This window comes from Aptenodytes patagonicus, chromosome 18 (assembly GCF_965638725.1).
Source record: "Aptenodytes patagonicus chromosome 18, bAptPat1.pri.cur, whole genome shotgun sequence".
In the NCBI taxonomy this organism is placed as follows: Eukaryota; Metazoa; Chordata; class Aves; order Sphenisciformes; family Spheniscidae; genus Aptenodytes; species Aptenodytes patagonicus.
The window spans coordinates 2,988,210-3,004,292 of NC_134966.1; the positions used below are offsets into that span (position 1 = coordinate 2,988,210).

Here is a 16,083-nt window from a genome sequence, read left to right on the forward strand (position 1 = left end):
AGCTTAATCACCTGGATTTACAGCCGTGCCAGCAGTCAGGATCCATCTGCGGCTGATTAAAATGGCCCTAAAGCAGCCCTGAAAGACGAGATAGGGAGAGGATAGGTAAATCTCCATCCTGTTCCCCCTCTCCTCCATTTCTATTAAATCATGTGCAAAGGCAACTTGTGTTCAATGTATAAGTCATTGGGATACAACCCATGGCCCTCCAAAAATTCCTTGTGTCTCACTGCTTATTGCATTTCAGGACAACTGCGGTGACTGGTAATTGGAGAAAGACACCGGAGATGAGACAGGAATGTGTGTTTCTAGGTTGCAGATTCCAGTCCAGTGTTAGTATTGAGTAGTACAGTATTAGTACTGAATTATTAGTCTTCTAGAAGTGGATAGATTGCAAAAAGACACCTTCCAGGGCTTAGCAAGGTCAGCCAGCCATGAAACTGGGTGGTTTCCTCCGCTCTCGGCGCTTATCCCTTAGCACAGTGCATAGGGCTGGCTGCTAGCAGGGTGAAGGAAGCTTTGCAGTCCACTACCTGCACATACCTCTTGTGAGTCTCTCGGGTTACTTGTATTTCTGTTGCTTTCCTGTTGGAGAAGTGTTTAGCAAACTGGAAGAGCTTAGAATAGGTATATCAGCATCTGTTCAACATGTTATTCATTCACACCTGTGTTACTTCAATAGAGTCTCAGATCTAAACCTATAGTCATGAATAAAACTCTGTTAAAGGTTTTCATCCCATTTTTCACTTCATATGAAATGAAGGGGAATGTCATTGTTTTGCTGTTGGGTTGGAAGAAGATGTAACTGTGTCTTTTTTATTTATTTGGAAGTGCACGAGGAAAGGAACTCTGTCCTTCCCCTAAAAACCTCTAATGGTAACAAGAGGAACGGTCTCGAGTCTTGCACTCAGTTTTAACAAAAACTAAAAACAAAATGTGACTTACAGCACCTGCATGCGTAAGTGGGAAGTTGCCCTAGCACTGTTCCAGGCATGTAATATGCTGTCATGTTACATGTTCCCGCATGGGTTTGGTAGCATGTTTTCCAAGAGAGACTCGAGGATGAGGGTACGGGCATGGAGCGGCTCTAGTCCCCAGGAGAGCTCTGTCCCTCACCGTGAAGGCTCCAGTTCCCACTGGTCACTGTCTGCTTGTCTAGACACAACGTCCCTGCCAGAGAAGTGCAAGAAGCACACAGAGAAACATCCTCCTGTCTCACCCAGGTGCCTGGGAGGGAGGAGGGCCAAGTGTGACTTTCTCACTTTTCCTGCCTGGGGCTGGGATGAATGTACTGAGCCTCCTCTCCTGCTGGCTGCAGCCGAGGTGTGCTGCTGCCCTGGCTTTGACCGTTGCCTGGGTGGGGAGTTGGGGCAGGAAGGTCACCAGTTCCTGGGTGATGCTCGGTGAGTAGCTGGGAAGTGAGCGAAGGCTGGAGAGCACGTGTGGCTGAATGCTGCAAGGACCATGTCCTGCCCACAGCCTTCCTCCTGTTGCGGTGATTAACACATCTTAGGTGGGCGTTCATCTGCAGTCCTCACTAGTACTGTCTGCATCCATGGTGAGGATGGCACCCAAAACCTGTAAAAAAACCCCAAACCACAAAAAAGCCCCAATTCCACAACCAAAACCACACTGGGTACCTATAGATATTCTAGTTAGTGACCTGAGGACCAAACTATTCCCTCTGTTGTTCTTGTGCCTTTTATCCCTTGCAGAGGAACCAAAGGCAAGGACATCAACACAATCAAGTCACTGCGAGTTCTGCGGGTCCTAAGACCACTGAAGACCATTAAGCGGCTGCCAAAACTAAAGGTTAGAGAATAACCACAAATCTTTCCTTCTCTGGAGGTTTGCAACTGATCTGAGTGGAGGCTGATGGGCTAAACTTCATCCAAGTTATTTCTGTTCCTTTTATTTTGTTGCAATTAATCTCTTTGCCAGATTTATAAAAATAGCTGTGCAGATGTTTAGCAAATGTCAAACGCTTGTTTCTTTTGCAAACATTGTGTGCAATATTATGAATTATTGTGAATCCACATTAAAATCAAACTTCTAAAAAAAAGAAAAGAAAAAACGTAAATAAATTAAATTACAGTTCATAACTGTGATGCTTTTAGAAATGATATGGGAGAAAATAGGTTTTGGAGTGTTTGACTTTCCCTAGAGAACTTAACATGAATATTGCAAGACTTTCCACAGCCTGTCTAAAGAGAAATGTCATTGCTGTATGAGGATTTTCAATCTGTTCATCTTTTCTATTAAAGAATATATAGTGCAGGGTTTTATAGCAGTACCCTTTCATCTGTAGAATACTAAGTTACAAAGCAAAATAAACATAATGGCCTGTGGTTACTTATTCAACACCATTTCATGAACGCTTTGAGATACAGCCAGCCCCTGGAAGCAGAGAATGGAAGGAGTTACAGAATTTAATAATTTCTGAGTTTTGGGAACTCTTGAATACCTATTGTAGAACGCCTTCATGTGACATCACTGCTTGCAGGATCTTTTCTGTGAGAGATGGGGAAAAAGCGATGGGTGCTTTTGCAATGGTGAAACTGTCTGACAATTCCTGTTTTCACATAGTGGCACGTAAAAACCAGGGTCAGCTGTTATATAGGTTTGCTTTTGTCCTTACCCACAATTCATGCTTAAATAATTTTGATTATGCATACTAAATTTAGTATGCATAAAAATGCATACTAAAAGATAAGGACGAGTAATGTTGAACAATGTAGAAAATGGTCTTTATTGGTTTAGAAATTTGAGATGTACAGCTCTTAGGTCATAAAACAGTCAACTGTAGCTCAGTCCTACAGCAGGATGCTGAACGCTTGCTTTTTATTGAATGTCTTCCTTATTTTCAAGCCATTTTACAGAGTAATTTTACCACTTCTAAAGAAGTATTCAGAAATTTTTATGTGAAGCAGAAGTCATATTTATATGGTTTGTCTTCAAAATTCTTTCTTTTTTTTTTTTTTTCCTGGATGTGGTCTTGTATGCAACAATCAACAAGATTAATGGGGTGATTAGAGATATTTCCAGTGTTTTAGTTCAGAATTTCCGGGTTGCACCAGGAGTGTAATTTTGTGAATTATTCACTTCCATTCAGAGAAACAGAAACAGTATTGTACAAACCCCACGCTTGGGCAGTAAGACTGCTCAATTTCTATTATTATGACAAACTTTTCAGACTAAAATTAAACTGCAAATTACTTGTAACAATGAATCAGTGACTAATAACCAAATAATAAATGTATTTGAGAAGTTCTTTGCAGGGAGTTCAGAAGTGACATATTCTGACTAGATTAGTCACACTTAATTTTGATAGTTCATTACAAAAATATTATTTGAAGCATTTGGTTGCTTTGTATCTGGTATATTTTCCTTATTATTCAAACAGTTCAAATAACGGTCAATGATTAACATATTTGATGAGTTTTTACATATCCACTGGGAATAAATTAAACACAAGTACTTTTTTCATTTCATAATTGGCCATGGAAATATTTGCTTAGGACTAGTATTTATCTCGATGAGCTGCGATTGTCTTTATAAATTTTACAGGCAGCACCAGAAAATTCAGTGGCACAGCCAAACCCGCCGAGAAAGCAGGAGATGTAGGAAGCCGGCGTTATTTCTCACAGCTGGAGCATGACTCTTGGTCAAACACTTGGTCAAACACTTGGTGTGCAAGTCCATGAAACCATCCATGGGTTGTAGGTTGGGTAATTACTCCCAAGTATAGTTAGATGCTAGATGCCAAGATGTTAGATGCCCTTTTCTTTCAACGCCTTAACCTTGTTCTCCATCCCCAGGCTGTCTTTGACTGCGTGGTGAATTCCTTGAAGAACGTCCTCAATATCCTCATAGTTTACATGCTCTTCATGTTCATTTTTGCCGTCATTGCTGTGCAGCTCTTCAAAGGCAGATTCTTCTATTGCACCGATGAGTCAAAGGAGCTGGAGAAGGACTGCAGGTACGGCCGGGGGCAGGGGCTGTGCGGGAGAAGCCCGACTTTCCTCTGGCAGCAGCAGCTCCCTTGACTGTCCCAAAGCTGCATCAGTCAGGTATCTGCTGAGCTTGATGAGTCTCCTGTAAGTAAGAGCAATGCTTCAGCACAATTACCCTAGAGGTGAATTTTCCCTTTTGTTGTTTCTATAGCTGCATCGTTCCTGGCTCTGATCTAGCAAATACTTAGCCAAATGCTTAATGATACGGGGGAGAAGGCTCCTTTTCACGGGGAGGGCTAGGTGTGATTTTAAGGTAAAGGGTTTTTGAAGGGATGGCGTGACTCCTTTTTCTACCTGCTGCCTTGATTCTTAGGGCTCGTATGAATTAGAAAAACATAATGAATAAATAATCAGAAGTGAGTCGGTAGGAAGTTAAAGAGCTTCTCATTAGCTAGAAAAGGGGTCAGTATTTGAATATCTTAAAAGCCCTGCCATGCTTTGTCCTTTGCAGCAGACTGTCAAGGTGTTTTACTCACCACGATGTGCGTCTTCCTCACTTGCCATTTTTCTTGGCACCCAAACCACATCCTCAGCACTGTCCAGGTCTGCCCGCGTTACCCCTCTCCTGCCTCCTTGCAAATGCAGGGCATATCCCTGGTGGGACCGTGTGCACACAGTAGCCACGGAGGCTGTCGCTGCAGTTCTTCCTTGCAATAAAGCAGATATATTACAGAAAGAAATGTGAAATTGTAGAAAAATGTAGGTTGGAGGGGAACTCTCCAGGTGCCAGGTGTCCTGGTTTCAGCTAGGATAGAGTTAATTTTCTTCCTAGTAGCTGGTACAGTGCTGTGTTTTGGATTTAGGATGAGAATAATGTTGATAACACACCGATGTTTTAGTTGTTGCTGAGCAGTGCTTACACTAGTCAAGGACTTTTCAGCTTCCCATGCTCTGCCAACTGAGAAGGCTGGAGGTGCACAAGAAGCTGGGAGGGGGCACAGCCAGGACAGCTGACCCCAACTGGCCAAAGGGACATTCCATACCATGGGACGTCATGCTCAGCACATAAACTGGGGGGAGTTGGCCAGGGGGCAGCGATTGCTGCTCGGGGACTGGCTGGGCATCGGTCGGCGGGTGGTGAGCAATTGCACTGTGCATCACTTATTTTGTATATTCTTTTATCATTATTTTTTTTTTCCTTCCTTTTCTGTCCTATTAAACTGTCTTTATCTCAACCCACGAATTTTACTTTTTTTTCCGCAGTTCTCTCCCCCATCCCACTGCGGGAGGGGAGTGAGCGAACCGCTGTGTGGTGTTTAGCTGCCTGTCAGGTTAAACCACAACACAGGTCCCTCAGCCCCTCAAAGCAGGACCCAGTTAGAAGTTAGATCCAACTCTGAAGTAGGAGCTAGAGACTTTTCCCCATCAAGCAGCACAGTTTTCTGTGGGGTCAGACAATTTGGGGGCCAGCATGCTGTTAATTGCTGGCTTTGCCTAATTGATGAATGTCCTGATTACAATTTCTTTCATTTCGAGACCTCAGGTCCAATTCCTGTGGCTCTAAATGGCTTGAAAAATGGCCTTTACTTCTGTTACAAACCTAGGGGCTGTCTCTTTATTTGTTTTTAATACATAGCACAGTCGGACTCTGCTATTGGGGCTTTTCGATGCTCCTCAGTGAGTCATACGAAATGGCTGATTTGGTTTAATTCTCTCATTTGATCTGAATCTCTGTTTTTCCTAGGGGTCAGTACCTCGATTATGAAAAAGATGAGGTGGAGGCGCAGCCCAGGGAATGGAAAAAATACGAGTTCCACTACGACAACGTGCTCTGGGCTCTGCTCACGCTCTTCACCGTCTCCACAGGCGAAGGGTGGCCAACGTGAGTACACAGGACTGGCAGGGTCAGTGATCGCGAAGGTAATGGCAGCTTTCCACAGCTCTGAGGGACATGTAAATGGCAAGTGACCTGTGAAATAAGAACAGTCTTTTATCAGCTAAGCTTTTACTTTCCCTTGTGTGATTATTGGGTGAATCAGCAGGCAGGGCTCTGCATTTTTCTTGACGTTCTTCTGAGCTTGCACAGGGATGCTTAGGCAGTTTTCAGTATTTAATAGCTTGCTTGCTCCAGTCTTTTGGACTTGCATGCCTTTCTCAGGTGTAAAACTGATAATGGGAATGTAAGAAAATGAGGGGAAAAAGTATTGTGACCTATGCCGAAAGTATGCTGTCCCAAAATTATATTTACTGTTCAGCATATGACTTTATTTTGGCACACTTTTCTGCTGGGACATGTGGAGTACAATTCATGGTCAGGGTTTCTCCATGGCAGGCCTTCCCTGTCCTCCACGTTCAGCTATTTCATAAAATAAAGAATGAAACATACAGCATCAGTCTCCCTTCTCCAGTCCCTCACTGTGTTCCCCTACTTGGAGATCATCAACACCTTTCCTTTCCCACCCTTACTTCATCCCTGTTGAGCAGAGAAGAGAAGCCAGATCTAACTGTATCCTCTCCCCTTGGCCAGGGGGATAAGTGGATCTGTACGTAGCAAATCTCCATCATTCTGCAGAGTGGTGAAAACGGCAAGGGTTTCCCTAAAAATATCCTCAAAGAAAACTTCTTCCCAGCCATAGAGATGGGAGTGAGTTTGACCTGAGCATATGTGGAAAACCCTCCACGTGACTGAAGGCCAGTGAGTGACTATCAGGGTGTCATTGGTGCTTCACACTGATTTCATTGACTTTTCTTCTCTCTTTGCGCTTGATTGCAGTGTGCTGAAGCACTCGGTGGATGCTACCTACGAGGAACAGGGTCCCAGCCCTGGCTACCGAATGGAAATGTCTATCTTTTACGTGGTGTATTTTGTTGTCTTCCCTTTTTTCTTTGTGAACATCTTTGTGGCGTTAATCATCATCACCTTCCAAGAGCAAGGAGATAAAGTGATGTCAGAGTGCAGCCTCGAGAAAAACGAGGTACCCGCACCTTCTGAATCCGGAGTTAGCACCTGGGGGCTCAGAGCTCCTCGATACCGGTGGAAGCCCACTCCTCGTCCCTCCTGTGCCGTGGGGGGTTTTAGAGCAGTCATTACCTGAGGGTGTGTGGTGTAGAGACCAAACAAATTACAGACTCTTTCAGCTTTTGCGTAAAAACAAAAGCAGGGAGAGCCCCCGAGTGCTGCGTGTTAGTAAGCACTGTCACACGTCCCCGTGGACCACACCTCCACTTCAAAGTGAATATAGACTTGCATGTTAGCTCAAACATGTAGGTGTGAAAGGAGACAGAAATCTTTGGCCTTTTAGAGGTACAATTGCTACAGCTCCCCAAAGGAACGCTCCTCTCACCAGGCTAGTTTTGTGCCTGGCTGACATGATGTCCTCCTGACAGCAGCTGAAAGTAAATGCCTTGGGAAGAGTCTAAGACCAGGGCAAGCAGATATGAGGCGCTTTTTTAATGCCCTAGCAAATACCATATTGTTCAGCTCAGGAGATTCCTGAGCTGAACACGGTTTTTCTTTAGTTAGCGGCATCTGTGTATCTTTCTTCCATGAATGTATCCAGTTTCCTCCTGAACCCATGCAGATTTTTAGCATCCGCAACATCCTTCGTCTGGGTCCCACAGCCTCAATGACCTGTTGTGCGAAGAACCATCTCTTTTCGTTTATTTTGAAAACAGAACCTGATTTTTGATTAAAAGAGATGACTTTTTAATCAATTATTAATTAGTGCATTGTTTGTCTGTATGAACAAAAAGTCCAAAATAAAGCAGAATATTTAGAGATGCTTTACCCACATTATTTTTTAACTGAGCAGAAAATATTTTTGCACTAATTTAAGACTTTGAATTCTTATCTAAATCCAAGATGAGAAAATGCTCCAGAATCAAAACTTCCTGTGGGTAGAAATCCATTTTTAATGCAGTTTTACACTCATAATAATGTGAACAGAAATAGCCAACTAAGGGGGTCTTTGAGAGTTCACCCAGTAATATTTGTTGGATAATTTATTGGTTGAGTTCAGTTTACATTTTATGAAATGTTATTAGCTGGACAGATTTTGCTGTGTGTGAGAACATACCTGGGTTTCACAATGGTTTCACAATACTTCCACAATACTCCAGTTTCCACAGTTACATATCAGGAGGAATTGGCAGAGTGTTTTCTGAAGTAAACCTGTGGATTTATAACTCCCTTCCCTAAGTGGGAAGGGATCGGGACCTACCGGGAGCTGGGCTGGGGTAGAAGGCCGTCTCCTAGGATTGCAGGGGGCCATAGGAGTGCTACGGGGTTTAATATTTCAGCGAGTGTCCAAAAGTGATTACAATTTGGGGATCCTGTGCGGCATTTTACAGGGGTAGTTAGTACTTGCATCGTGTGTGAGAAACACTTAGAAGTACCATCCTCCACTAAATGCTCCGCTCGCTCTCCCAACAATATCCCAAGTGACAGAGACTGCCAGCCCTTTTTTTGTATTCTTTTCATCTGGTTTTTGTTTTGTAGAGGGCCTGCATAGACTTCGCCATAAGTGCCAAGCCACTGACCCGCTACATGCCTCAGAACAAGCAATCTTTTCAGTACAAGATGTGGAAATTTGTGGTGTCCCCTCCCTTTGAGTACTTTATCATGGTCATGATTGCACTCAATACCATTGTCCTAATGATGAAGGTTAGTGGGCTGTTACTGAATCTTTGCAATTTCGGGCTAGTGAATGTGGTGTTTGCTGGAGAGGCTTTGTACTCGACCTGAGAGCTGGGGGGGATCAGCAAGAGCAATCGCCACTTCTCATCCACCTGATGTCATTTTTAGAGGCCTTGTGGGATTCCTTCGGTCCCCAAAGGGAGGTGGTTTAGTTGTGATGAGACACAGCGAATGGGATTCCCCTACACAGCGCTGGTTTGGCTCGTAGCCCCTTCAGCGTATGGCCAGTGGGATGGGAACTGGGCTCTGCAGGTCTGGAGCTCCCCGCTCAACCTGGGCTTCCTGCTGCAGAGCAGGGTCACTTCTTGGGGTTGCTCGACATCCAGCCATCCCAGGGAAATTACTCAAATTTGCAGCAGTGTCAAGCTTCTGGGACACGATCCACGGTGCGTAAGAGGAAGAGATACAGATGGCTGGATATTGTGGATGATCTCCCCTCCTATCCCTTGCCTAGCTTAGAGTATCTTCACAGTCAAGGGGTCACTGTGTTCTTAGGGTCTGCTGGAACGAAACACAGTTCTGCACTTGTCGTCTGGTTTTGAAAATGCCCTTCCTCCCTCCTGGTCCATGCTCTGCTTACAGGGAGATGTACACCAGCAACAGTCTCCCCATTCTGGGTGTATCCCCAGATACCCCATTAAGATAGCATGTAGGCAATAGTGTGCTTCTGGAGTGGCATGAATAACCATATTGTAACCCCAAGTCTTGCTTAAAGTGAGCACAAAATCTGGCACTAAAATGGGCAAGAGTCTTGCAGTCAGGCAAGTCAGCTGGGGAGGTTTTATTCTGTAAGTGATCTTCCAGTAACAGCCTTTCTTCCATCCTGGTTTAGTTCTATGATGCTCCAGAAGCATATGAAGAAATGTTGAAATGCCTGAATATTGTGTTTACATCCATGTTTTCAATGGAATGTGTGCTGAAGATCATTGCCTTTGGTGTGCTGGTATGTGTCTTCCTCATTTACTTTCAACTGTTTCCTCTCTACATGAAATGCTTGTATTTCATGACGCGTATTTAAAAACAAACAAACAAACAAAAAAAGCCTGTGTTGCAAACCAGAAATAACCCCTGGATCCCTCTATCCCCCTTGTGTTTTCCTTTGGCAGAATTATTTCCGAGATGCCTGGAATGTCTTTGATTTTGTAACAGTGTTGGGAAGTATTACTGATATTTTAGTAACAGAGATTGCGGTAAGTACAGTTTGCTCAATTTGCTTCATTTACAAACAAAGCTGTACTCTGTCAAGACATTGCACCTTCTCCCTACCAGCCTTATTCCCTAGAGCTGCCTCTGGGACTCATCGTGTGGTGATGTCCTTGGGCGACCTGGCAGCCTGTTTCCATTAGCTCTGCTCTTTCCATGGAGACGAGCACGGCTGCCTGCCCCAAAGACTTCCATGCAAAAAGCTGTGATGAGAACGACAGTGCTAGTGACTCTGCCAGGAAACAAACTCTCTCTAACCCTGAGCCGTTTTTGCCTATTAATGGAAAAATCCTGTTGAATTTAACAGAGGGAAAAGATCAAAAGGATTCTGGTGAAGACTCCTGGTTTATAGTGTGAGGTGCTTTGCAGGGCACACACACGTCTGTCCGTTGGGGCTCCTACCCAATCTTGGTCACGGGGCAGAGTGAAGGCGATAAGAGGAGTGAGAAGGGGAGAGGTGATGGGAACGTAGAAACAGCCAGAAACTCATCAGCCTGCACAGTCTGGACTGGGGGAACGTGGTGCATTTCTGTTACGTGCACAAAAGCTTTGCAGGGCAATTATTAAAACAAACAAACAACTTTACAATGACTGTTCTCTCCCTGCTAACGAGTCCTGTAGATTACAAGAAGTGTACAAACTTGCCATTAAATTCAAGAGGATTTTTCCATAGAGGCAGCAAATGTCTGACTCAAGCCTTGACAGCCTGAAATTACCCAATTTATAAATTACTCCTCTCCTCTCCCAATGCATGTTTTAGCTGATGATGCTGTATCTGTATGTGATGAATTTGAACTTTACCATAATGTTTTTTCTCATTCCCTGGGATTTGCTTATAGATCTGTTTTGTGTGTGCTAAGAACTATGCTCCCCAGACTTCTTTACAGGACATTCAGCTGGTGGTGAAGACTATATTACTGTTTCTAACAAAATACATTATTACCTAACCTCCTTGGTACCAAAAAAGCACACAAAACCCCGAAGTTTTACTCCTCGCACGAATGGTGTTCATTTAACAGTTGGTGAATCTTATCTTGTAGACTTTGGATTACCTTTTGTTTTTAATGCATGGCTTACGGCCAGGGTAAAGTTACTCAGATCAAACACAAGGTCTGACTACCGCTTCTCTGAGTGCTTAGGAGATTCATTGCACTGTGGGCAGGTACTGGGTGCTTGCCTCCACTCCCTCTGCTGTGGGACACGCTTTCTTGTCAGACTCAGGCACCTAAACCTTTGCCTTGGTTTGAAAATTTGTGAAAACATTGGCAAGCCAGCCACAAACAGAGACCGGTGCTTCTCTTCCCACCCTCCTTTGGCCACTTTTACTGGGAGGAAGCAGCACAGCCAACTCCCATGTGGTAAGGGAGCTTGTGGTCTCTCCAAGATTGGTATCTTCTCCTTCAGGAAGGTGTCTTCTTCGCAACACCAAGCCCACACGCCTCTTATTAAAATTCTCCTTTGTACAGCTCTTTTGCAGGCAGAGAGAGCAGCCATCAGTGTTGCCCATTCCCTGCTTGGCAGGTAGTGGTTGCTACAGTGGTTAACAGGCCATTGCCTCTCCCTCCAGCTCGCATGGGGGTGGCCCAGCCTTGGCGAGGGTGTCTGGCACCTGGGGAATTGGCTATGGACTGATCAGGTTGGGCTATGATACATCATTGAATTTAAGACAAAGCCACAACACATCCGGGGCTGTATACGCACGTCCCCAGCTTTTTGGAAGCAGCAGCTGTCCCTTGGCACTGCTGGCCAACTATTAGGGGTAGGAGAGTTAGTGTGTAGGCAGAGTTTCCCCATCCCTTTCCTGGTCTTTGGGCTGGAGAGTAAATGTGCTCCCAAATACCCTCGTGTGAGTTGGCAGGCACTGATGCAGTAACCTCAAGGGTGCTGGGAGTGACGGCATCACCCTTCCACTCTGCAGTAATTTCTGTGGTTTCCAGTATCAAAGATAGCAGCAATTTGGGGATGCCTTTGAAGAGTAGTATGAATTACCTCTAAAAACAGTCAGTAAACTCCGATAGGGTTAAGCTCCCAAGCACCTATACACTTTTCCATTATCCTCCCAGGCAGTAAGGGAGAGGCTTTTGGTTTATGAGTAACTAGATCCATTAAGTCAAACCTCAGAGAGGACTTTCTAATGTAGTTCAACAGCTTCCTCTGGCAATGTGTCCAATACAAATCTGCTCACAAGCATGTCTTTAATATAAAAGCCGTATGTCCCCCAGGACCACTCCAGCCCCTGACCTCTTGGTCCTCTGACTCAGTCCATAGACCTATTTGAGCTCTGCTCTCTCTAAATCTTCCCCTTCTGCAGCATTTCTGTATAGCCATCATGTCTCCTTTCCACATGCTTTCCCCTGCAGACAGAGAGTGCCCAGAGCTCCCCCCCCCACCCCGCCCTTCTTGCTAGACTTGTTTTTCAAAACTTCTTTCATACAGCTCCTCTCTGATCTCTCTCCAGCCCGTGCCCATCGGCAGCAGCACACTCATCCACACTGAACGGCTTTTGCAGCCACCGGTGTACGCTTCTTTGAGCTGCACACATCCATCTTTCAGCCTCAGACAGGGACGATGGGCTGAGAGTTCAAATGCATCGTGCACAGCTTGCTGAAGAGGGGTTAGGAGCTTAGTTTGCTTAAAGGTGACATTGATGCACAAGTCTCAGAATCACTGTTTAATTACACGAGTGGGAGTTTGCAGTGGTGCCCCGAAGATGACATTTATAACAGAATTGTTAATGGCAGCAAATAACGGCAGCTTTCAGGATGTCTTTCACGGAGCAGTTCATTTGCTTCATCCAGTGGCATGTGGTGGCGGTAGTCTTGTACCAGGATCTCCACTGGCACTGCAAGCCTTCCTCTCCTTCCAGTCCTGCGGACAGGCTATGGCACGTAAGGTGGAAAACAAGCAGAAGGATCCAGCACTCTGCTCCGGTCCCGTTTTGTTGGCTCCACGATAGGTTGCAACATGTGTTATTCTGACCCACAGTGCACAAGGGGAAACCCAAGGTGTCCCAAGGCTGCCTGGGAAACGCCAGGACCATTTTGCTGCCTGGAAAGTGGCACGGTGCATGTATAACCTGGAAGAGTTACACTTTAAACCATCTTTGTAATATATAACCTGCTATTTTGTTCAACTGGAGTTGCACAAAAGTCACTTAAATACTTCTGGAATTTAGAACCAATTAAAAAAAATGTAGAAAAGGGCTGAAAAACCTGATGCAGTGATAGCGAGCATGCTGTTTGCAAACAGCAGGGACCAAGGGGAGGACTGGTGGGTGCCTCGTTCGCAGAGCACAGATCAGGCTTACAGCCTTGAGTCTTTAATCCTGCTGCCTCTGCCCAACCGTTTTCCGCCCTTTACTTTTCCAGGTAGGGGAGAGTAGTAGCTAAGGACCGGGATGAACATCCGCTCCGCACAAAACACCATAGCTAATGCTTAACCCCACTTCAACTTTCTGGCTCGGTGCAGGACCGGGGATGCAGCAGCTCTCTGCACCGTGTTATGGAGCTGAGAAAAACCAAAGAGGAGAGCAGGTCGTTACTCATCACGACTCAGAGCTGTGTCCCCAACGGAGGATGCTCTCTTCTCCATTCGCCTTCCTCAGCTCCAGGCTCTCCTCGGCTGATGGGCAGCCGTGGGGATAGCTGGGTGGCAGCCCCCGTTAGTCCTTCCCTGTGCATTCAGCACTGTTATTACCCATTCACACAGGAGGGTTTCTCAGGCTGAGAAGCCCAGGTGACAGCCACAACGTGAACTCAACCGTCAGTCTGTCCCTGTAACAGCCACCCGTGAAGCCCTCCAGCTCCTTGTGGAGAGGGGATGCTTTCTGGGTACGACTTTGAGATCAGGCTCGCAAATAGTTGCAGGAGCACCACTTTTCTCCATGACTATGTTTTCCAGCTATAAGTGTTCTCCAAGGTAAATAAACCTGCTCACCTGGGTGGTCTCATCTTGAGAGACTAGGCTTCCACCAGCCTTGCTGCATCGGTACTTTTAACCTGCTGAAAAGTAAAGACAAAAGGAAAAGAAATGTGTTGATTAATTGCTTTATTTTAATTTTGTTGTCATGTCATATGTAATTTACTTTGTGAATGCAGTGGAATATATATATTTTTTTATTTCCTTAGGCAAAAGCACGTATGTCAGTTTTTTACCCTCCCAGTAATGGAAGTAAAATAGTAAAATAGGTGGCATTAAGGAGAAGGTGTCCTGGCGGACACAGCCGGCCTCAGGAGGCTGAATGGGTGTATCGCAAACTGACATCTATTTCTATGCCTGGAAATATAAAAAAGATACTGAGAAGTGTTTGTGAATTGTCTCCCAATTTGCATTACAAAATGAAATGCAAATAACTACTGCACTGTCTGTGTTATCTTTAGGATCTCAGAATCTGTTTTGGTTTGAAGCATTTTTTATTTATATAATTATCATAAAATAACACCCCCAAAAGCCCAACAGTTTTTTTCCAGTGAAATTTTCAGAGTTTCCTTTTTTGCTTGTCCTGATTACTCATTTTCTCTTTTGTTTCCTGTTTTGTTCTTTATTTTCCTTATCTACCTGCTGAATCACGCCATCCAATCAACATACAATGCGAAAACCATGTCTCCGTCTGTATGTTGTGCACCTGCTGCTCAAAAAAAAAAATTTGTAAATAATCTTGCAAATATCCATCCATGAAAACATCACATATAGGACACGGTTGGTTTCATTGAATTTAAACACTTATTTAAATTCTCTGCTTTTATTTTCTCTCGTTTTTCTTTAATTTAATTTGTTTTGATGAGATTTCCGATTACACTGGTGAAAAAGCCTCACTGCAGCGTGCCTCAAAACTGGCTTCTGTTCTGCATCTTCTTCCCCTTGGCTAATTGGTGACGTGAGGCAAATGCAGTTACCAATAGCCTGTTCTCCGCTGTTTGTTACACCTGACAATGATAAAGGGGAGACTGACACTTGCTTTATTTTGGTGGAAAATTGAATGAGAATAGGAGGGAAGGATGCTTCTGGATGACCCGGAGTAGAGAAGATTGGCTGGCTGGGAAACCCTTCGTTTTGTAAGTGGTGGAACCAAATTCAGTTCTCAGAAATCAGTTTTGTTTTCTTTCACGATGAGATGCGTTGAGCTTTCTGCAAAGGGAAGCAGTACGTCTAAAAGGACTGCCTTACAGGTATTTTAAGCCCGTGGTTTACACTGTATTGCAAGGCAAAAAAATTATTGAAGTGATTACAGACTTGCTTCCCTCAAATCAAAAGAGAAGTCGTAGGAAGGAGTGATTTTTATTCAACTTTGAAAACTCTTTGTGATACCAGCATATAGAAGCATTTTGCCACCACAGTGGACACAGAGTCCCTGGATGCAAAAGCAAACATCTCAAGTAAAATGCATAAGCCATGTTACGAACAGGGCTGAAAAGTGCTGGGAGCCAGATCCCACTGGGAATTTAGTGCCTGATTCCAAAGATGCCTTTGGAAATACTGGCCTCTGTCTTTGAAAGCCATAAATTAAGCAAAAGAGGATGAATAAAGAAAAATACAATATAAAAAATATATATATTCTTCCATTCTTAATTATTTTGGCTATGGTTAATAACACAAATGAGACCATAAGCTTATCAAAAATACTTGCTTGGCCACCTGACAACAGCTTTTAGATCTGTGTTCACATCTGGACTTTCTGTTGCACAGTTGCTGTTAAGAAACAAATCAGAGTGAATCTTCATGACAGACTGCAAATAAGCTCCATGCTTCATGGAGGGTCACAGGAAGGAATTTTCTGCTAGGAAATGGCAAAGAAGAAAATGACAATGTGTAAGTTAAAAGTTTGCATAGTGCAATCTGAGAAGGGAATCCTCTGCCTGTGCTGCGGTGGCTGGAAGCATTACAGATGTGTGGGAGCTGTGAGGACATGTTTGGACAATTCACCTCCGTGCAACCCTGGCCCAGGCAGCAAAGATAAGTGCTCTGGCATCAGCTGGGCACATGAAAATACACTGGAAAAATCAGCTTATCTCCCTTTGGCCAAATTTTGGCCTTGTTGCTGTCCATGTGGCAGGTTAAAGATTTAAATGCTCATCCTGCAGTTTGTTAGGATTGCAGTCTCTATAGTCATATGTGCAGGTCCAGGCTCCTTCCATCACTCAGCATCAAAGGCGTCCAAGTTAGATCTTTGGAGCACCACGTTGCCCTCTGGAGCTGCCTTCCCCCTTCCACTGCGGGTGATGGGAGCCTACA

The 16,083-nt window shown here is 44.5% G+C and overlaps 1 protein-coding gene across 1 annotated transcript in view; it reads left to right on the plus strand.

Moving 5' to 3' along the window:
* The window catches only part of CACNA1B (calcium voltage-gated channel subunit alpha1 B), a 308,891-nt gene that overhangs the window by 244,694 nt on the left and 48,114 nt on the right, over positions 1-16,083 (plus strand). Inside the window, exons 26-32 of the mRNA XM_076355414.1 lie at positions 1,716-1,812; positions 3,819-3,979; positions 5,698-5,835; positions 6,727-6,928; positions 8,452-8,616; positions 9,482-9,592; positions 9,756-9,839. Of these exons, the coding sequence (XP_076211529.1) occupies positions 1,716-1,812; positions 3,819-3,979; positions 5,698-5,835; positions 6,727-6,928; positions 8,452-8,616; positions 9,482-9,592; positions 9,756-9,839 (958 nt within the window). The remainder of the gene's footprint in view (positions 1-1,715; positions 1,813-3,818; positions 3,980-5,697; positions 5,836-6,726; positions 6,929-8,451; positions 8,617-9,481; positions 9,593-9,755; positions 9,840-16,083) is intronic.